Source organism: Momordica charantia, assembly GCF_013281855.1.
Source record: "Momordica charantia cultivar OHB3-1 chromosome 9 unlocalized genomic scaffold, Mcharantia_2.0 BLBB01000009.1, whole genome shotgun sequence".
In the NCBI taxonomy this organism is placed as follows: domain Eukaryota; kingdom Viridiplantae; phylum Streptophyta; class Magnoliopsida; order Cucurbitales; family Cucurbitaceae; genus Momordica; species Momordica charantia.
Genome location: NW_028275167.1, coordinates 24,653,502 through 24,676,760, shown reverse-complemented (window position 1 = coordinate 24,676,760; position 23,259 = coordinate 24,653,502). Strand labels below are relative to the sequence as shown.

At 33.6% G+C, this 23,259-nt stretch overlaps 2 protein-coding genes across 2 annotated transcripts; both read right to left on the bottom strand.

The window, feature by feature from the left end:
* Positions 1-4,338: 4,338 nt before the first annotated feature.
* On the bottom strand, positions 4,339-13,560 carry LOC111015867 (putative phosphoribosylformylglycinamidine synthase, chloroplastic/mitochondrial). Its single transcript, XM_022291039.2, is given in 7 exon segments — positions 4,339-4,554; positions 4,644-4,777; positions 5,243-8,451; positions 8,621-12,422; positions 12,425-13,082; positions 13,231-13,281; positions 13,429-13,560. Coding segments are annotated over 3 exon segments (4,167 nt in total). The 5' UTR covers positions 13,273-13,281; positions 13,429-13,560; the 3' UTR covers positions 4,339-4,554; positions 4,644-4,777; positions 5,243-8,451; positions 8,621-8,955.
* A 2,478-nt stretch (positions 13,561-16,038) lies between these two features.
* On the bottom strand, positions 16,039-20,787 carry LOC111015937 (P-loop containing nucleoside triphosphate hydrolases superfamily protein). The gene is made up of 11 exons (XM_022291135.2): positions 20,303-20,787; positions 19,961-20,197; positions 19,385-19,639; positions 18,896-18,975; positions 18,689-18,794; positions 18,481-18,594; positions 18,262-18,360; positions 17,985-18,074; positions 17,756-17,862; positions 17,528-17,671; positions 16,039-16,722 (listed from the first exon to the last, which is right to left on the bottom strand). Exons 1-11 carry the CDS (start codon positions 20,564-20,566, stop codon positions 16,452-16,454), a joined length of 1,767 nt encoding a protein of 588 aa, XP_022146827.1. The 5' UTR covers positions 20,567-20,787; the 3' UTR covers positions 16,039-16,451.
* Between the last annotated feature and the right edge of the window lie 2,472 nt (positions 20,788-23,259).

Here is a 23,259-nt window from a genome sequence, read left to right as displayed (position 1 = left end):
TATTTTTAAAATTAGTGAATATATTAGATATAAAATTGAATTTCTATATATAAGATGACCCTAAACATTAAATTTTATATCTATTAAGTTTGTGAAGTTAAAAAAAATAGAGAGAATGTTTGAGGACTTATTAGACAGTTGTTAAAGTTTAGGGTGTGATTATATTTAATATAAAACTCAAAAGTTTAAATTTGTAATATGGTTTTTAAAAAGAAGATGGTTATAAAATGAAGGGTAAAATATACTTTTTATTCCCTGAGTTTAGATATATGTTTCTATTTGGTTCTTAAGTTTCAAAAAATGACAATTTTGTCCAAACTTTTAAAAAAGAGTTGTAAAAGGTCGATGGGACCAACAACTCAATTAACGAAAGCTAACGTGGCTTGGTAAGTTGGGTATTTATTTAATTTTATATTATTTTAACATGCCTATAATTATTTCATTTTTCTTTTTCTTTCTCACTCTCCCTCGTCTCCCTCTCTTCCTTCTTCCCTCCTATTGTCTATACCTCCGGTTCTCTTCTCCCCTCCTGATTCCGACCCACCAACGTCATCGCCCTCCAACGAACACCACTTGCTTTCCTCGCAGAGTTTGGAATTCGACCTCTCTTTATACGCGGGGTCATGGACTCCTTTTTCGTTTACGATCCCCTTTCAATGAAATTCTTTATTGAGCTTGTCGTGGAGTCACAATCATTATACATTCATCGTTGGTCTGACTACTGGTCTAGCGATCCCTCCTAGTCGCCGTCGTCAGTGCAGTCTGCCTGTTGAAGATCGTAACATAAGTAACTCAGTGCTCTATATGGGGGCAATGAAAGCATAATTGGTTCAGATCCTCCCACATGTTCAATCTTTTTTTAGCAGTTTCCCTAGAGATCTTTATCACTAATGCAACTTTCATTTTTCTCATTCATGGAGGAGCGCCGCGGTGAATTCAAATCGTGGGATTTCACAGTGGTTCAGCTTCCACAACCACTTTGTTAATTGGTGCAAAACAAATACATAATTTCAATAGTAAATCACTTCAAAATATTAAAATAATTTCAAACAAAACTTTATCCAATCATGCCAAACATACCTTCAAATATTTCATAATTAAATAAAATATCAATTTCTAAAATATTTATAAAATCATAATAAAACTTCAATTTCATAAAAAAAAATGTCAAACTCCAAATCTTTCATATCAAATCTAAAATAAATATTCAGTTTTTGGAGGGATACGTACAATTACTTACAAAACTTTTGGTTTACCTCTATTGGAAATCTCACAAATGTAAATAACATCCTCCTTGACCTTTAAAATTCAACACATTACTACTCAATCTTCCCATTCAAAAACTTTTTCACATGAAACAATTATGAAAAATATGGATTTAAGGCTACAAAGCCAATTTTGAAAAACTTGGTTAATATACCTTAAAATTAAAAAATAACACTAAAAATTGTTACTAATCAAATGCAGAGTGAATTTATAAAAAATTTCTCAACAAAACTGCATATACAACCTTCAAAACTATTAAAATTTTGGTGATTTTAAATATGGAAATTTTTTTCAGTTTTATGAAAGAAAAGTTCCGAAAATTCAACAAAACAATTTACTGATTTTTTATAGAAAAATCAAATTTGAAAAGGGTATAAAAAAGCCTTTAAAACTGGATAGAAACGTACCATTTTCATGTAAAAATGAAGGGAATGAACTATACCGTAGAATGCAGATGGTTAAATTTTTTACGCAAAAAGAGTTCAAAATAGCCCAAAAACATTTTCAGAAACAAAATTATTTAAACTGAAAATTCTGGAACGGTAAAAAGTATTCAATCTAATTGAAAAAGAAGAAAAAAAAATACCCCAAAACGTTTTCCAACAAATTGAATTAAATATTTAACATTAGAAAAAATAAAACAAATACAATACGAAAGAAAACTTACTGTTTTTTTTTTTACTAGAGTATAAAAATTTCTTTCTTCTTAACTGTTTTATTTTACTAGGTCTAGAGAAAATTACTAATGTAAAACTAGGGTTTAAAGAGTTTAAAACCAACCCTGTTAAAACTTTTTAAAAAGCCGTAACAAGATAAAAATTTATCCTTTTACAAATCTCTTTTCTTTTTCTAAAAAAGTTTGGCTCCAAGCGTGTGGTATACTGTCCTTCTAGACTGGGGGCACTTGGCACTCTTAGATTCTGAGTTTGTTCCAATAGCGGCCACACGTGAGATCCTGATCGTCTTCCTCCTAGTGTTTTTGTCCGTTTGGGAAGGAAAGTTCAGTGGTTTCCTTCCAAGACCGGAGAATGTCAAACTCTGGGTTGGCTATCACTACGCTACAGTTTCACAGGATTAAACCTTTTTTGTTCAACCGAAGTAAAGGAGTTCCAGAGCACGAGGGAATGGGCTTTCACTCCCGGGACCGCCTCGTCTATGTACTCGGTGCCTCTCTTGAAAATATACATATTTATTTATTTTTTCGATTCGTTACAGATACCCACCACCCACCCTCGTCGGCTCTCTTTCTCTCACAACAAGGGAGAGAGCCCTCTCGATCCCTCATATAGTTCTCTCCAGCAAGGACTACGAGGGAATAATAGAGTTACAAGAGAGATCTGGCTCATTCTATAACTAGAACAGGGCAGAGATGAGCCGATGAACCGACAAGAAGATTAGGAGAACCAAAGAAGATGATGTAAGCGTGTTAAGAGTAAAAATAGAGAGGACAAAATATCTTATTAAAAAAATTTAGAAAAGGAGAAAATTTTATGTTAGGAGAAAAAAGTGTTTAATTGAAAGTGGAAAGTTAGGGACATATATATTTTATGTTTTATAAATATTTGTCGAGATATCGTTTTATCTTTAATATTGATATGACGATAACTTGAGAACTCCGTAAATGAAAAACAAGATCTCCCCTCACCATCAACCCACCCCAGCTCTGTTTCGAATATCGGCTCCAACTTGGTCAAAAGCTTAACACTTCATAGCCATTTCTGTTTATAGTTTTTTAGTTTTTAGTTTTCTATTTTTGAAAAACAAAAACTATGATAACCATTTTTTGTTTTTTATTTTTAAAAATCAGAAAATCAAACATGAAAAAATTATACGAGATGACAATAGTGTAGATGCGAGTTAGGATGCTCTCCACCTCGTCTCTCGGAAAATCGTCAGTTTTATAATTGTTTTTAATTATTTTTAGAATTTAAAAAGTAAAAAAGTGTAATAAATATATGTATTAATTATTTAAAAAATGGAATCGGAGACTGAGTCAGAACATGCATTTCCTATTTTTGGGACCCGACCCTATGAAAATTCTTGCTTATCACTAGTGTAAAGACATGAAAATACAAATTTAGAGAGATGTAAATAATTTTTGGAAGATAAATCTTAGAGAGATAAATAAAAAATTAGAAAAAAAAATTAGTGAAAGAAAACTTATACAAAAACAGAAAAATTTTGAAGAGAAAAAATAAGTCGAGAAAAGATATGTTAAAGAAATTAGAAAGAAAGAGAAAAATTATAATGGAGAAAATTTAGAGATAAAAATAAGATTCAAAATATAATTTTTAGAGAAAATAAATAAATACAAAGATAAATAAAATTACCATGACAGAAAATTGAATGATAAAAAAAAGATATAATTTTGAGGGAAAAAATAGATTTGGAAAAGAAAGAAAAGTTATAAAAGACGAAATTTTTATAGAAAAAAGTTTGGAGAAATATTAATTTTTTAGAGAGGTAAATAAAACTGATGGGTTAAAAAAAGAAATAATAAATAAAAATACATAGAAATGAAAATTTTGGATGAAGAGAGATAAATAATAATAAATATTCTGGGAAAATTTTAGAGAGAAATTTAGAAAGAAGAAAATTTAGAGTGAGAAAAAAAATTTGAGACAAATATATGTCAATTACCGCTAAGCTATGCTCGCTTTGGCGTGAAAATTATATACATGTCTACAATTAATTGTATAAACTTAATGTTTAATACTACTTTGGTCCAACTTTGATTTATGGTCTTTCAAAACATCAATTTTAGTATCTATAGTTTCCGTACTTTTAAAACGTCCATTTTGATCTCCATAACTTGTAAAATTTTAACAAAGTATCACGCTAAAATTTGATTGAAAATTTTAAATAAAAAGCTTAAAAGCTCAAATACTAAAACAAACATTTAAAAAAAGTGGAATAGAAAGTAACATTGGTCCAACTAGGCCAATCCAAAAATTTAGATAAAAATAAAAATAGAAGGTCCAAGATGGTCAATTTTTTAAAAGCTCAATGACTAAAACTATCATTTTAAAATTACTAGACTAAAATGAAGGAAAAAAATGGAGAGTTACGAGGTATCCTGAAGAGTACCAATTTTTTCGGGATCAATTAAGCCAATCTCTCGAGCTAGAGGGCATGCAGTTTAATTTCCAAGTAACACCTATTCGGAGGTCACATGTTCAAACCTTCGATGAGTTTAATAACAAAAATCCTTGGTATCTTTCAACTTTCAACTTCAAGTCTTGGAGCGGGTGCAGGTGCTCTAGTACAGGGAGAAGCTCCATCTCCAAACTAAAAAAACAAAAAAACTAAGGTCAATCTCCTAGTTCCCTTTTTCAATCTGATTTTGTCGTCCAAAATCGTTTTGAAAATACACTCACCTCCCATACTGATGGCAGCCTCTTTCCAAATATTATACCGTAGCTATGAATTGATGGCTCCACGAGATTCTTGCTTTTATGCTTCCTTCTTAGCTTAGAGATTCTTCTTAGGTTGTTTTTCTCGAGATTCATCCCTAATAAGACGTGTGGTAAGTTATAGGCAAACTTCTATTTTAGAGTATCATAAATAGATATAAGATCATTGCAGCATGACATTCAAAAAAGCATTTGATTCACATGTTTGAAAAGACGTTTCATGAGAATAATTTGAGTATTTCAAATTTTAACAGTATTCATGTGAGTTAGTAACATGATGAAGTAAATTCACATATTAAATACAATTTATCTATATATTTCTCGAAATAAATGAAAAGAAACAAATGAAAAAAGATATGTAGACTAGTGAGCCAAATGCCTTCAAACAGATGACTTCTTTCAACTACTCATCAAATTATCTTTAGGCGTAGAGCAAACTTAGGCAAGAACTAGAAATAACCATTTATGTATGAAATATCCCATGTTTTTACTCTCTTATGTGTATCAAATCGAGAGAGATATAACAAATGGCTGAAAAAGTAAAGATTGTGAAGGGTCCTTACTTGTATTTTAGCTCCTCTAAGTTAATATCTTCGACACGAACAACTCCCTCGATCGAAGCGAGTGATGCTTTACCTTGGGCGCTAAAGGCAGCTGCAACAAACCATAACGCACAGCTAACTTCCCTATTTCAATTTCTTTCCACCAGAACACCAGAAAGTGAGATATTTTGCATTCTTAAAGAAACGTCATAGGCACCAGAAAATGAAAGAGCAGTGATGTTGTTTACAAGCACGTATAAAAGAAACGAATTCCTCGACTCCCTTCTCAAGAAATCATGATCCTTTTTTGTAGTGGTTCGTATCTCTAACAAGTTTTCATATGACGTTGGGTCTTTCAGTGAAAGTAAAATAACACCTGAACTTTTTTACTGCTAACATAAACCGTAAAATTTAAAATGGAAGTGAAACATTCACTACAAAGACTAATATCCTCACCTGTGGAACTATATCTGAAGCATGGCCACAACAATTTCTCGAGCCCTTCCAATGAGTAAGAATAAGATTCTTCCACGCAGGTCAATCAAACTGTTCGTTTTAATATTAAGAACAAAGAAGAATTTCTTCACAAACGAAACCTTTGGCAGAAGAAAAGAAATGGCATTCCCTTCTATAGGCAATCAAGCAGTCCAACCAAACTCTATGTACAAAAACGTTATCTTACTAAGAAGTATTATATTTTTTTTTTACAAAAAACAACTTTTCATTGATATATGAAAAGGAGAAAGAGTTCAAGAATACAAACTCCCATAGGAGTAAGAGAAAAAAGGAAAAGATGAAAGCAAAATATAGGCTCGACAATGAGCAATACAATCAACATAAGAGTGATATCAAAAGCCAACAAAAGGATCAAGCTTACTGAGAAGTATCATAATGCCTACCGAGAAGTATCATAATGCATAGCCAAACAATAAGACCTATTTAAGCTTGATAATATATGCACTTAAAAGACCACATTTTCTTATATAAAAAAAATTATACAGAGACAGACATGGATCAACATCCATGGCCAACTGAATTATATGATTGACGCCAAGAATGTTGAGTCCACGGGCTGCACATCGATCTGTGCATAGAAGAACACCACTTGAGAGGGACACAAATGAGGCTAGTGCTTTAGTCCTGACATCAAAACTCATAGTAATGAAGAAGTTACCTGTTTTGTCTTTCCGTGTAGAGGGATTAAGGAAAACCATTTTAAACCGGTAAGCCACAATGGCAAAATTCCCCAGTAGTCAACACAAGCACAAGTCATGAAGTATCATTAACAATACGGCACCTTACTAAAATGAAGGAAAAATCATTGCGCTTTTTTCTGAACCACATTAATCATACAATAGAAAGTATGTAAATTCAACAGATAACTTACGCTATGATTTTTTGCATTTGTTCAGTGTTCTCAACAAGAATGTCAACAAGTTGTGTGGACTTCTTGTTTGTTTGGTTCACATTCCAAATACTGTAGAATTAGAAGGAAAATAAAAATGATCAAAAGGAAACTGCAGGAATCTTTTTGTCCTACGGGAAACCATACTTCCATAAAGCAAATGTAAGTATATAAAAAAATATCAGCTCAAACCAAAAGTAGCCCGAACCATAAAACGAAAATCAAAACAAACATGGAACAGTTAATTCTAATATGAATAGCATGTATGCAATTAAATATGCAATATTTCTCGACTACTGGGCATAACCCATTCTGCATGTCAGCTCATAACCAAGTATCTATTAAGAACTTGTTTTCAAGTTCTTCGTAAACATCTAACTTCAATAAGACCAAGACTTAGATTTTATCATACACATCCTAGTTGACGAATAAATGGAATCGTAGAAGCGTAAATGAAAATCCTTAACCACAAATACATCATTCACTGCATGCATGGAGTTATTGGATTGAAACATGCAAATTAGCATGAAATGAGAAGCTAGGCAGTTGCATAGGATACCTCAATATGAAGACCAGACGGAGTTTACAAGATGCAAGTTGCATTGATTGATGACCATGGATTTCAATTAGTTTGTGTAGTTTAAGAAAGACCAATCCTACGAAGCTAAGGTAAACGAGGTATTTGCTTCATCCAATATCAGAACCTGCTTGAAAAATCAAAGTTCATATAAACTGTGTTTCCATCAATTGGCTTCTAAAACGTCATTTTATAAGTTAGACCAGTACAATATTCCAAGAAAGTTGCTAACTAAAAGGTTGAAAATTTAAAGATGCAGGCAATAAGAAACTTATTTTCATTTGGATGAAAAAAATCACTAAATAGAAAATATGTACAGAAGGCAGTATAGAATCTGTTTCAGAATGGCATAACCATTTGGACCCAACCACTTGACTGAAAGGAAAACTTGTTGTTATGGGAGAGAGGTGTTAGATTAGACAGTAAATACATAAACTCAAATAATCCAATAACCAGGAACAAGCACTTGAGGTTGAAGAATACCTAACATTTCCAAAAATCGAACTCGTCCATACGCTCCATTACATCAATAGCCTTCCAGGAGTCCCAATCAACAAATTTGCATCTTCGTCTTTAATTATCTTCATGTCTACTTCTACTTCGGCTCCTCCGACGAGAAGCGTTGATTTGAAATTTAATAGTGTAGAAACAAAAGAAAGAGCAACATTGAAGTTTGTAAGAAGAGCTCCCTTTTGTCAGGGAAATTATTATCCTCATTACCAGCAGATGAAGTAAATAACAACTTTAGAAAGATAATCAAGAATTTTCTTTAGAAAATTGGAGCATAATATTATTGTTATTCACTCTGATAAAATAATGAAGGGCCACGATCAAGATTATGTGAAGTAAAACTTGCATTGCACTTATTATAAAAGCTGCTGTCCTATAAACAATACTGCTATTACTCAAATAGCTTGCTGTTTTGTTGCTGTCAATTGCACATATCTGTACAATCTTTGAAAGAGGTCCAACAAAATGAACGAAAAATATATTGTTGAAAAAAATATAAAGACTAAAGACTGACCATCATGGTGAAAGTAATTCTAATATTGCGGTGATGAGATGAAACATTATTCTCCTTTTGACTCATTTTCAAGCTTTTGACCAGTCCTCGACCAGTCTGCAGAAGATGTGAAGATAAAACTATACATGTCTGCCGAAAGGAATTTTCTTATGTACCTTGCTATTATATTTACCAATCAGAGGTAGAAGGCCCCAACTGATCACAACATTCAGTACTCCATGAATCTGAAAGTGAAAAAAGGAAATGAAGGAAAAAAAATTATTTAAAAGATTACCCAGTATTTCTTGTTCATATAAGTTCTAGTTTTTAGGAATAGAAACGCAAAACAAACCTAAAGGCTGTAAAGAAAAAAAGAAAGGAAACAAACAAGCTTTTGAACGAAATAAATTGTACCTTCAATTTCTTGAAGATCCTGATTACGCATTTGAGAACTCCATGTCAGTATCCCCCAAACGTCAAAAGTGAGCTCCAACAGTTCAATAAAAAGTTAATTGAACAAAGACCAGTTGAAGAACAAAAGTGTAAAGGGAAGAAAGGTTAGAAGATTGAAGAGAGAGATTGTGAATGATTCCTAGTGTCAATTGATGGCATTGCCTAAAATCAGAAAAATAATAACTCTAAATTTAAAATGCGATGGTAGTAAATGTCAAGCATCCTAGTATAATTAAGAAAACTAGAACAATACATAAGTTCCAAAATCAATTATAGCAGGTACTTTCAATGGATTATTAAGCTTCTCTGGAGCACCACTCTCGAGCATTTTGAAACATCCGCAGCCACGGGCTTGGACCTTCTTTGCGCACGTTCCACTGCTTGGGATGCCAAGGAAACTGCCACATCAAGAAGCAACGTTCCGGATGAGGCATCATAGCAAGGTGCCTACCATCTGGAGAACAAATTGCAGCAATTCCCAAGGGAGACCCGTTCATATTGAAAGGGTAAACTTCTGTTGGATTACCATCATCATCACAGTATCTTACTGGGGCCAAGTTAGAAATGAGAATTCGATCGAGAACTCCATCGTCGGGGAAATATGCTCTTCCCTCACCATGGGCAGACCACACACCCAATGTACTGCCTTCCATTCCCCTAAACATTATAGCCGGTGAATCCTTTATGGTCACACTTGTGAAACGACACTCAAACCGTCCTGATTCATTGTGAATGAACCTTGGTTGTGAAGCATCCCCACCAACATCGAGCACACCACCAACTTGGGGGCCTGGCACCCACCATAAGAGAGCCATGAGTTGACACCCATTGCAAACTCCAAGACTGAATGTATCTGGCCGTTGATAAAACTCTTGAAATTGATTCAGCACGGATTGATCGAATCGGATTGAAGCAGCCCAACCTTTGGCTGAACCAAAAACATCTGCATAGCTGAAACCTCCAACAAATACTATTCCACGGAATTGCCCTAATGTGATTTTTCGCTCCGAGATATCGGACATCGCCACATCCCACGGTTCAAAACCAGCAGCATGAAATGCAGCAGACATTTCCCTATCTCCATTGCTCCCTTCCTCTCGAATTATAGCTACTTTAGGCTTAAATGTTGAAGATAAATATTTCTCATCTGTAGAGGAAGGAACAAAAGACAATTCCCACAAAGGCTCATGCCTAGTTTTCAATCCATCTTTTTCTGATTCCACACAAGAAGGCAAACACTGTTTTTTTTCAAGCTCAAAACTAGTTTTCTCCCACATATCTCTGAGCAGAGAAGTTTCCTCTTTCAAACGAGTCACACCATCAACCTTGACTTCTATAATAGGAGTAGCAGTTGCTTGTCCAATGATATCAGCAGTTACACCAGCAGTGGTTAACACTTTCATTACAATGTCTAAGTTATCCTTGCTTACCTCAAGTACAAGTCCAAGCTCTTCTGCATAAAGTATTTGGGACACACTCTTTCCACGTGATGTCAAATCCAAGATGATGCCACAATTTCCAGCAAATGCCATCTCCAAGATAGAAACCACCAAGCCACCATCACTAATATCATGACCAGCAGAGATCAACTCTCTAGCAAGGAGTTCCTGAATGCACTCAAAAACTCTTTTGAAGTAAGGAACATCATCGAAATCAGGACACACATCTCCAACTTGGTCAAAAGCCTGAGCAAAAGCAGATCCACCTAATCGTCGCTCTCCCTTTCCCAGATCAATGTGAAGGATAATTCCATCATCCCCTAGCTTCAAATCAGGAGTAACTGTTTTCGTTATATCAGGACAAGGAACATAAGCACTAATAACAAGATTTCCAGGAGCCTTAACCGCCTCTCCGCCAGCTTGGGCCGCCATTGACAAACTGTCTTTACCTCCATCAATAGCTACGCCAAGTTCGATCATAGTCTCCGAAAGAGCCACGGCTGCATCATACGTGGCTGCCCCTTCCCCATCAAGCTTGGCAGCATACATCCAATTTCCACTAGCTTTAATATCAGAAAGACAGGAAATTTTAGCCCAAATAATATTAGTGAGTGCTTCTCCAAGTGCCAATCTAGCCATTGCTTTGGGATCAAGTAGGCCTTTTATGGGCTGCTCCCCAACTCCAGTCGCACTTCCAGTCAAATTAGAATAAGACGGTGCCTTGACTGCAACATCAGCAAGAGGAATTTGCAATGGCCCTACAGGTTGTTGTTGTGCTACAAGACCTGTTACACATCTATCTGATTTTGTTGTGAAGCATCGTTTCGAACCTACCGACAAAAGTCTCAACACTCTTTTAAGAGAATCTAATACTGTAGTTCCAGGAGCAATATCAAGTGGCTCCAGAACATGAACATCTCGTTGGAATTCAAAGGTTTTTTTAGGCATGTCCCCAAGTATTTTCTTAAGCTCGAGATCCACAGCAGGAGGAGGGGGAGGAAGTCCACTAGCAATGCATTTTTGGATTGCAATACTATCAACTAAAACGCAACGACCATGATCACTTATTACACCAATTACAGCCATTGGTAACCTTTCTCTATCACACACTAATTGTAATACACTACGACATTCAGGCTTAACTAAGATGGCATCTTGTTCCTGATATTCTGCACCCCAAATCTCTAAGACAGACATAGTGTGATCACCAACAACAACTGCCCTTATATCAATTTCTGCTCCTTTTGGATCTATAATTTCCTTGACAACATTACAATTCCCCCCCGCTCCCTGATCATGAATGCTAATAATTGGGTTATTTTCCCCCATTTCAACACAAGCACGAACAACACGGTAAAGTTTTTGTGCCATCTCAGCATCCCCACGTTGCACAGCATTAAAATCAAGCTCCGCATCATTCTGACCACTAACCATGCTTGATGCAGCTCCACCTCCCATACCAATGCGATAAGCAGGGCCTCCAATTTTTACAACCAACATTCCAATGGCAGGCTCTTCCTTTGAGATGTGGGTATGATCAGTTTGCCCAAAGCCTCCACTGAACATGATCGGCTTCAACCACTCTCGTCTTTCGCCATTAGGTAGTCTCATCCCAAATGTTCTAGCAAAGCCTTGAATCAATGGCTCCCCAAATTTATTACCATAGTCCGATGCACCATTACTCGCATCAATCAAGATCTTCAAAGGCGAAGCCAAGTTGGGTGGGTAGGTGAATGATGAATCTTCCCATGGAGCATAGGACCCTTCTATATTGAGATTTCCAACACAATAACCAGCTGTACCTGCACCAACCAAAGACCCCTTCCCAGTTGCATGGGTCTCAGCTGTAAATAAAATATCAAGATCACATCTACTTTCTTCTAACGGACTTGTTGAACCAGGACAAACGGGTCGCAACTGATTAACCAAGTATCCTCGAATTGCACTTGAATTATCCTTAAATCCGATCACAGAATTGTTAGGATTTGCCTTCAAGGTGCTCTTGACAATCTGCATAAGCGTTCTACTCATAGGCTTTCCATCTATAACAAGTTTTCCATTAAAAAACCAATGCCTACTGTGCTCACTGTTGGATTGAGCAATATCAAACAGTTCCACCGTTGTTGGATTTCGCTTGATTTCCTCCCTGAAAAGCTTGGTGTAGTAGAGAAGATCTTGTTCATCAAAGGCTAATCCCATCTCTTGATTAATCTCCTCCAGTGCCTTCCGACCTTGTTCTAAAACGGGGACAAATCGAATCTCCTCAGGCTTCACACTAGTCTCAATAGATGTAAGCCTCTGAATATAAACGCATTCTGTCATCTATCATGAACCATTGCAGCAAACCCATTAATCTGATGTTCTTGCAACGCACCTTTAGTGTACAACAAATACCTCCTCGAACGTTCCATACGCGTCACCTCTTTTAGTCCACATGCTTTGCAGATTGACACAGCATTTGAGGACCAGGCTGTAGTGAAAGACAAACGGGGTCCAACCTCAATTATAACAGATTCCAGTCCTTGCCGCTGCTTCTTCTCAAGAAAGCTCTCCGTCCCTAAATTCTCAGGCTCATAAGTTTCCTGAAGAAGCCATCTAAGCACAGATAGCTTTTCATTTGAAATCTCGGACTGAATCCCAATGTTGTAACACTGCTCAGTTTGCAAACCAATAATCTGATTTGAAATCTTCACTTGGACGGACTTGAGAAGTTCAGAAGTGGCACTTTCCTGAATCAAAGGAACACGGAAAAAATGAATAACCTCTGTATTGGGTTTCTCAACCAAGCTTGAAGCCTCATCTACTGGACTTGCCACCACCTTACAATCCACAGCCCTGGCTTTGCTTGATGCCCTAAATCTCAGCGGAACAAATCCTCTGTTAGAATTAACTGATCTCATAGTCGAACTTGGCAGCATCCCCAATAATCCATGCCGTTTACAGTGGGAATAACTCTGCAGAAACAAATTTTGCCTACGCCCATCCTATCAAAAGCAAATAAATCCTTATCAGCAAAGTGAATGTGAGAGAAAAACAACTATTATTACCTTCCGAAACACAACATGGACTTCTCCAACTCCATTATATGATATTCCCCAGAAGCCAAACGACAACCAAAAAACAGAAACATACTTGCAAGAACTTCGCCGCAGCAATTTCTCCAGCACCAGCCATTCAGCAGACCTGCGAGATTAAAAAAAAAAACACAAAACGATCACTAAATAAACAAAAAAGAGATGATCCGCTACTTTTCATTTTCTACACACGACCTCTATCAGACTGAATCAATCGGAAAAAGAAAAGAAAAAATCATAAGCTGTAGCCACCAACCGCCTTTATGCAGAGGATATGCGGTGGTGAGATTCAGAGAGGGAGCGCCGGCGAAGGGTTTTGGAAGTTTTCCGATTTGCGACGGCGACTACGGAGGCGACTCTTTGCGTATGAAACAAGGGACTACTGAATAAGTTATTTGAAATATTATAAATTATTTAAAACTCTTCTATCTTTGTTTATAATCACAAAATTTTACGTTCAAAAATGGAAAAAACAAAAAGAAAATTTTGAAATAAATTAGATTACAATTTTTTGATCTGAATATTCGAAAATAAAATAAGAAGTTTATTGATAAAAATTTTCCATCCTAATTTATTAATAGCAATTTTAAATATTATGAGATTAAATCATGATATCTTTTCAAACAAAAAAAACATAATCTAATTTATATTTGTATTATTTATTGCGATCAAAGTTTTAGGTGGTAGGGATTTCTTTTCCATATTTGTATTTAAAATCTATTAAATCTTTTCAAAGTTTTGAGTTTAGAATTTAAAGTTTCCTTTTTCATATTTGTATTTTAAATTTATGTAATATTTTAGGGTTTAGAGGAAAACTTCATTCTAAAATATAAATTTTATAACAATTAAATCTATTTGAAATTTCTTACTTTTTAATTCCAAATCCTGCGGATTTCAAATCATTATGATTTTTACAGAGATTCCAAGCACAAATAAGTTTTTTATTTTTTAATTACGTTTTTTTAATAAAATAGTTAGTTACTTATTGAAACTAAACAATAGTATGAGATTTATATGCATATCCATATATTTAGGTACTATCATTCCAACTCAAAAAAATAATATATATATATATATATATATATATATTATTAGTTTTTGAAAATCAAGGAGCTTAACGTTTAATTTTGTTGTTCAAAATTCTAATTTTTGAAATATATTTCTCAAAATTACACAAATTCCTTATGTTTCTAAAAACAAAAAACTGAAAATCAGAAAAAGAAAGGAAAAAAAAACAAATAGCCCTATAGTTGAACAAAAATTAATATTGAACACCCTTCCGTAGCATAATGGATTATTATAAATTTGATATTGATCCCCAAAATTAAAATTTGAGGGGGAAAAAATATTTCAATAGATTTTCTTTCAACTTGTTACAAACAAATGGATTTCCCAAGCCTTTTTATTTACTAAAAACATTTCTACCATAGATTAAAATTTATTATTGAGAGAAAATATCTCTAATGGGTCATTTAGAACCAATATTTCACAAATAACTGAAAAGTTTTCAAATTTTGATTTTAAATTTTCATTAATCCTGCCTCAATTATTATTTTATTTAATTAAATTTATTTTTTATTTAAATGATTAGATTTGATTTTTATCAATTTTTTTCGTATTTGAATTTTAAATCTTTTCTCTTTGATCTAACTTAAAAAATCTCATTTTTTTCTCATATCACAAATAATACAAAATTTTTACTTTTGTAATCAAATTTTAAAAAATTCCTCTCTCACCGAATTTTTTTTTCCGACTTTTTTTTCATGCTTTTTTTTTCAATAGTATGATAAGATATATACTAAATGGTTATATAATATATACTTCTTTATTATTATATAATATTATACATATAATATATTTTTATCTCATAATTTACAGTATAATAAATATATGCAACTTCAAAAGATTATATAATATATAGTGTTTAGTGGTATATACTAAAATATTTAGGTTATATAATATATAACTTTTAATAGTATATAGTCAAATAGTTATATAATATATAATTTGAACTGTTTGTGTCATATATCCAAAATCTAATAAACTAGTTTTCAAATTAGAGATTTAAGTATTTCAAAACAAAAATAAGGGATTTCATGAAATGGTACGATTTTAGAGATTTCAAAACAAAAATTAATTCTAAATTTATTACATATTTGACTTTATTTTTTATCCTTGTTTTAACATATATTAGAAATGACAATGATCTATGATTAAAAAGTTAAGTTGATTGTGTAATTTGAATCATAAAATAGACTAATTGTATACTGATCCCTATTATTAATTACGTCTTTAGATTACGTCTTTAAACTAAAGGTGTGACATACATATCAATCTAGTGCATTATCATACAAAATCAATCGATTACGTCTTTAAACTAAAGGTGTGACATACATATCAATCTAGTGCATTATCATACAAAATCAAACAAAAATTAATTTATATAGATCGCATCATAATCAACACTTCATCAAAATTTATCAAACAAATAATGAAAGTTATACTATGAATAAGAGGAAGTTTAGAAAGAGAGCATTAAAAATAAATAATAAATAAATAAAAACCTACATTTTCAAACTTTAAATCTCAAAATGGTATATATACTTCTAAAAAGTGATGACCTCGATCCCTTAATATATTTTTATATAAACTTTTTATTACAATTTCAACGCGTTATTTGTCACGTGTAAATTTGTGATAATTTTTTTCTAAATAAGGACCCCAACAACGATCTTTTTTATACTAGAGTCAAAATGAGATTTTAAACTATATGGACTAAAATGAACTAAAGTCGGAAGTAGAGGACTAAAATAATATTTTAACCCAAAAAAAAAGGTTTAGAAAGATAAACACTAACATCTAGAACTAATAAATAAAGTGGGCAGAATTTATCTATTAGGATACAAAAATATCATATCAAGGGTGTATAAATAGTAAAAGAAGCCTGAGAAAGGGCATAATTTACATAGGAAAATCACCTACTAGCAACATAATATACAAAAGAAAGAGATGTAGCTCAATAATACCGGTAGACCTATCAGTTAAGCAAAAATCTGTTCCAGCTGCAACCAAACTTCAAGCCAAAAACTTTTGGGACTCCAAAGATTATCATTGCAGAATCGGTCCCTTTCAGCAGCATAAGTTCTCCAAACAAAGCTTTCAAGGTACTGTGATTCTCTCTCGTTCTCAAAAGACCGACCGTCTCTGATGCTCGAGACTCTTGCTATGTCGTAAATGTCTTTGAGAGTTCACTGGAATCTTAGAATTTACTCATGCATTTCACAGTAGCTCCTCAGTCCCAGTTAACTTTGCATATTCAGTTTCGTCGATAGTTCCCTTTTTGAGTTTTTTCAACAGTCGATATTCGTGCGCTAACTCATCCTCATCTTCAACTGTTTGTGCAGCACGTCTCTGTCGAGCTGTTTTCTTTCTCAAGACCGGAGCTGTAGCAGCATTAGAGTTCTTCTTCGGCTCGGGTTTAGGCTGCTGCTTTTGTGCTTCCTTCTTAGCTTGAAGATTCTTCTTCCGTTGTTTTTCCCGAGATTTATCCCTAACAAGATGTTTGTAAGCTAAGGGAAAACCTTTTTTTTTTGCAATATCAGTCACTATGATGTGAAGTAAACATTGAAATCAGAACAAAAACTAATATTTTTAATATAACACGTGGGAGTAGGGAAACTCGACATTTGGTTAGAGATAAGTGTCTCAGCTAGTTGAGCCAAACTCAAGTGGGCAAAACAGAGAACTTATCAAAATATATCATACACACATAAATAAATGTAAGATCATAGCAATATGACATTAATAAGCATTTGGTCCCATGTTTTGGAAAGCCCAAATTTGTATAGCCTAAGGCTGAATTATATAGGCAAGTTTCATCCGCCTAAATTAGGTAGTTCTTATTTTATTTGTGGATTTATGATTGTGATTTTGTAAAAGTTAGCGTGTAGCTCAAAGGGCGGGTTTCCAAAAGGTGGGTTTCCAAAAGGCAGACAAACTTATTTGCTTCGATCCATGTGATGAACAAGTTTGAAATTTGAGACAAACAAGCTCATATACAAACCATAGATTAGTGAGCCAAATACCCCCGGCTAATACATCTATCAAATTTATCTTAGGCAGTGGTTGGAAATAAACTATGTTTCTACTCTTGTATGTTTTCTGAATCAGTCTACATTTTCATTATTTTACATACAGCAGTAAGCTCCCACATATTCAAAAATCATATTACTACTTGTCTGTGACACAAAGTAAGTATCGTTAAAAAACTAGCAAATCGAGAGTGGAGACAATGGAAAAAGAGAGAGATAACAAAATGGCTGAAAAGATAAAGACTGACTGTGAAGAGTCCTTACTTGAATTTAACCTCCTCGAAGTTAATATCTTCAACGGGGACAAAACCCTCGGTCGACAGTGAGTGGTGCTTTACCTCAGGCATCAAAGGCAGTTGCAACAAACCATAACCCATGGCCAGCTTCCCTATTTCAAGTTCTTTCCATCTGAATGACAGTGACAACAAAACATTAGAAAGCTAGGTATTCTGCGGATTGTTTAGAATATTTAAAAGAAATGTCATTAGGCACCTGAAAATGAAAGCGCAGTGGTGCTCTTTATAAGCACGTATAAAAGAAACGAATGCCTTAACTCCCTTCTCCATAACATCACGATCCCTTTTTGCAGCGGTTCGTATCTATAACAAGTTTTAATATGACGTCGGGTGTTTTAGTAAAAGTAAAATGACACTTGGAACTTTTTTTACTGCTAACATAAACAGAAAACGGAAACATTCACCACAAAGATTAATATCCTCACCTGTTGAACTACATCTGAAGCATCATCACAACAATTTCTCTCTTGTATAGGAACCCTTCTTATGCGTAGAAATTCTATATAAGCTTCTTCCTATGCAAATAAGTCAGAATTCTCATAATTAATATTAATAACCACTTCAACAAAGAAGAGTTTATTTATAATTTTCTTATTTATTAATATTAACCAAAGAGACTTGGAGGAACCAATATTCCAACGTTCATTCGTTTTATTATATAAAATTCCAATAATAAAAAAGACCAAATAGCACAAATTGCACCTTCGGCAACAGAAAAACAATGGCATTTCCTTCTCTACCCAGTCGAGCTGTCCGGCCAACTCTATGTACAAAAACATTAGGATCTTGAGGAGGATCGTACTGCATAACCAAACAATAAGTAGATCTATTTTAGCTCAGGGATATATGCACTTAAAAGACCATAATTCTTTAAGAAAAGTTCTATATGAAAAATAATATGGACTGACATCCATAGCCAACCTGAACTATACAATCGACACCAGGAATGTCAAGTCCACGGGCTGCAACATCTGTGCATAGAAGGACACCACTCGAGAGGGATACAAATGAGGCTAGTGCTTTCTCCCTGGCGGTCTATAGAACAGAAAAGATATAGGTCATCAAAATCCATTGTGAGCTTCCAATAATGCAATTTAAAATTTACAGAATATGGTCTATGAAAAGTTACTTGTTTCATCTTTCCATGCAGAGGGATCAAGGAAAAACCCTTTAAAATGGTAAGTTGTGGTAGAACAACTCCCCAATAGTCAACACATGCACAAGTCATGAAGTATCTGTACAATACAAAACCATGCTAAAATGGGGGGAAAACATTGCCATATTTAACCATATTTGTCATAAATTAGAAAGTATATAAATCCAACAGATAACTTACACTATGATTTTTTTGGCTCTGTTCTTAACAAGAATATCAACAAGTTGAGCAGACTTCTTGTCCGCTTCACATTCCAAATACTGCAAAGTCAAAAGGACAAAAAATATTGAAATAAAACTGCAGGACATGCAAGCAAAACTACTTATAGAATAATTGCGAGCATGCACGCAATGTTTACATACAAATCCTAGACTTTTCGTTCTTGGATACTGGGCATAATTCAATCCACACACCATGACCGCCCATAACCTTTTCATGGACAAAAGTATCAGTTGTGAACTTGTGTCTCGAGTTCTTCATAAACAACTAAGTTCAATAAGACCATGATTTAAGAGTGCTTATAATATCTATCCCCAATGACAATGGCTGGGATCAAGGAAGTGTAAATAAAAGTCTTTAATATTCACATATCCGTCATTTACTCCATGCATCAAGTTATTTAATTGAAACATGCAAATTATCTTAAAGAGAAGCAATTGCATAAGATACCTCAATATGAAGACCAGACGGAGTTTTCGAAGATGCAAGTTGTGTTGATGACAATGAACCAGACTTTGTTTCTGCCTTTACTTCAACCCTGACAGGATTTCTTAGCCCTGCCTTTGATAGCTCTTCAACTGCTTCGGTTTGTGTAGCTGAAAAAAGACCAGTCCTACGAAGCTTAGGCAAACGAGATATAATTGACGTTATCTGCTTTTGAAATCCCATATCCAAGAGCCTATCTGCCTCATCCAGTATCAAAACCTGTAGGTAAATAATCAAAGCTACAATAAAACTTTGTGATAATCAACTGACGGAAGGGTTGAAAGTATAGATGCAAATGTAAACATAAAATGCAGACAATAAGAAATCTTTTTCCTTTTGGTAAGAAAAATTCACTAAATAAAAAACATAAACTGGAGGAAACAATATAGCATCTGTCTTTGAATGGCATAACCCCTTTCTGTATATATATATGGGGTCCTGTAAAGGATCATTTTACACCAAGTTATCAACTACTTAACTGAAGAACATTTATTGTCGTAATATATTAACTAAGAACAAGTTTTTGAGGCCGACGCATACCTCAAAATTCCGAAAATCCAAGTTGTCCATACGTTCCATTATATCGAATAACCTTCCTGGAGTCCCAATCAACAGGTTTGCACCTTCGTCTTCTATTTTTTTCATGTCTGCCTTTACTTCGGCTCCTCCAACGAGAAGCACCGATTTGAAATTCGATAGTGTAGAAACAAAAGGAAGCGCAACATTGTAAATTTGAGAGGAAAGCTCCCTTGTTGGGGAAATTATTATCCCCATAACCTGCATACAATATATGAATAACATGTAGAAAGATAATTTGAACGCTTCTATGAGTCGATAATAACAAAAAGTCACTCGAATGACATGAAACAAAGTGAGACGAACCTGGTGAGCTTTGGGGCGACTAGAACATCGGCGGAGGATCTCGACAACCGGAACTACAAACGCTAAGGTTTTCCCCGAACCGGTGGCGGCATCGACGGCGACGTCCTTGTGGCTACATAGCAACGGAATCGTGGCGGCTTGAACTGGAGTACAAAATTGAAAACCAGATTGGGCCAGCGCCTCGAGAACTGGTGCAGAGAGGGGAGGTTCGAGGTCGGAGAAGGGGGTGCTGGTTAAAGCTCGGTTTCCATCCTCGGAGTCCATGGGAGAATACCAATAACAAAAGAGTAGAAAATCAGAGCAAACTTTCAGGAGGGAGAAGGCGGCGGCGTCACTGAACGGAGGAGGCGACGTCGTCGTCGGCGTCGGCGGTGGCAGCAGCTAAAAGGGAGGGGGAGACGGTGAAGAAGAAGGTGGGAGTGTGGAAGTGAGAGGAGGATTCAAAGGTAGCTAAGGTAGGGTTATTTCACAAAATCGTATTTTTCCTTTTTCGAAAAGGAATTTGTATTGTGTTTATTTTAATAATACTTTTTTTAATCAGCTTTCTTTTAAGGCTGTGCTAACTTTATGTTATTTTTGGTCATTACTCATTTTAATTTAATTATTTTTTTAATTATATTCATGTTGCCCATTTCAATTTAATTGCTGACAAAATGTCGAATTATTTGTATTATTAAAAAATATAAATATTTAAGATAGATATACATTAGTTACTATCTTCTATTGTTTAATGCATCTTATTCATTTTTTGTTTAGTATAATAAATGGGGGAGTGATTCAAATTCTAATTTCTTGGTCAGAAACTAATATCGTCGAGTTAAGCTCATATTAGTTATCTTAATCATTTTTTAGAGGTTGATGTTGTACTTACTATTTTTTATTTAATTGTTGATGATTAACTTTTTGATTTAAAATGATTGAAGAATTTACCTCTCATAATAAGCCTGCTTTGGGTGGGATATCTGATAGGGAATCTCGAATGTGTGAGTGGATACGGGATGATAGATTAGGTATTCATGTGACAATGGAAACACTCACACAATCGCGAACACTCTGTTGGCAGAACTTCTACTCATGAGGGGATGAAATTAACTTGTGATTAGGGTTGGTTAAAGCAATGGTTGAATCCAATTTCTTGGAAGTTATTAGTTTGAACTTATTTGTGGGTCTTCGGGTCTTCTGCTTGGTAAGATGATGTCGTAATTTGGGTTGATGACATCAAAATGTTGGCTGAATTGTATGAGTGATTTCCTTCTCTTACATTCTTAGAGAGTCTAATGCATCTTCTTATATTTGTCAAATTTTATAAATTTGATTATTAATTACCCGTTTGATAACCATTTCATTTTTCGTATTTTATTTTTTGTTTTTAGTTTTTAAAAAATAAAATTTTTTGATAACCAATTCAATTTTGTATGTTTTAAAAAAACTATTTTGAAATCCTAGGTACAAATCCTATGTAAATTAAAAAAGGAAAAGAAAGTTTGATTTTTGTTTTTCAAAATCTATTTTTTTAATAATACTCGACTTTTGTTTCTTTCTCATATATTTATATAATAGAATTCTTTATCACTCTCAATTTTTTATTCATTCTAAGTTTCTCTTTGCTGTGCCGATTCAGATGCGGGATATTGATCATAGTTTCGGATTAGTAAATTAATAATAAAAAAATGAATACATAAGCTAAATACAATAAGATATAAGACGAGATTCGACCACCTCCTACATATTGAAAACTTTCTGCTACAAAAAAATTAAGAATACCCACCGCATTTGTAATTCCATCAATTACCCGTCGATCAAAAAAATAAGTTAATTCAGCTAATACTCTTATACCCCCAATTAAGGATATTCTATAAAAAGCATCTATGTAACCACGATTCTACGACCAATTTAATATTCTATTTCTAATTTTATAAATAAAAAAAAATTATTTGTCAAACTTTTAACAAATGAATTACGAAAATTCAAATTTTGTAAAGATGAATAAGCGGGCTTATGACCCGACAAAATTTATTTTTCTCTCACTAAAATGTTTATATTTTAAATATTTATTATTATTTATCTCTCTCAAATATCTTTATTTTTTTCTAACATATCACTCTTATTTCTCTCTTTAAAAAGTTAATATTTTATCGGATTTTTTTTCTCTCTACCATTTCGTTTCGTACAATATTTTTTTCTTTTTCAATATATGTTTCCTCTGAAAATTATATCTCATTTTCTCGTTTAATTACCTTTTCATTTAATTATTTTTTCTAAGAAGTATATTTCGAATATTGTTTTTATCTTTAAATTTGTTCCCACTATATCTTTTTTCTTTTTAATTTATTTTTCTTTAACGTATCTCCTCTCAATTTTAATTTTTTTCTTTAAAATTTATTTGTCTCTAAATTTTCTTTCACTAGTTTTCCTTTTTCTCTCCAAAGTTTTTATTTTAAAAAGTTTCCATCCATCTAAGTTTGTATTTCATGTCTCTACGACAAAATTTCTCTAGGATCGAGTCACCACTCAAATAATAGAAAATGCATGTCTCAAAATTGTCCCGATTCTATTTTCTTTTTAATAATTAATATATACTTTTATTAACATATTTACTAAATTGTAAATAAAATATTAAATATTTTTTAAAACTAATTATTTATAATAGTAAATAATAATTCTAAAAATAATTCATATATATTTATTATGCTTTCTATAAAATTAAAAAAATAATTAAAATTAATTACAAAATCGGTAATTTTTACCGCGAATATCTCCTTCAAAAAATAACGATCATTTAATATGGTTATGATTCCCAAACCGAAGAACGAGGTAGAGATGGTGGACTAAAAATTTTTACGAGTAAAAAAATGAGGAGCGCATCTTCAATCCGCCCCACACTATTGTCATCCCTATATTTTCAATTTTATAACTTTTTTCTCTTAAAGAAACAAAAACCAGTTATCAAATATATA

Bases quoted from the DNA above. Each gene is read 5' to 3' on its own strand.
- LOC111015937 (XM_022291135.2), bottom strand. From the start codon at position 20,566: ATGGACTCCGAGGATGGAAACCGAGCTTTAACCAGCACCCCCTTCTCC. The intron at 18,795-18,895 runs GTAAGTTATCTG...TGTATTGTACAG, and splicing joins AGAGCCAAAAAAATCATAGT to ATACTTCATGACTTGTGCAT. The intron at 18,595-18,688 runs GTAACTTTTCAT...TCTGTTCTATAG, and splicing joins TGCATGGAAAGATGAAACAA to ACCGCCAGGGAGAAAGCACT.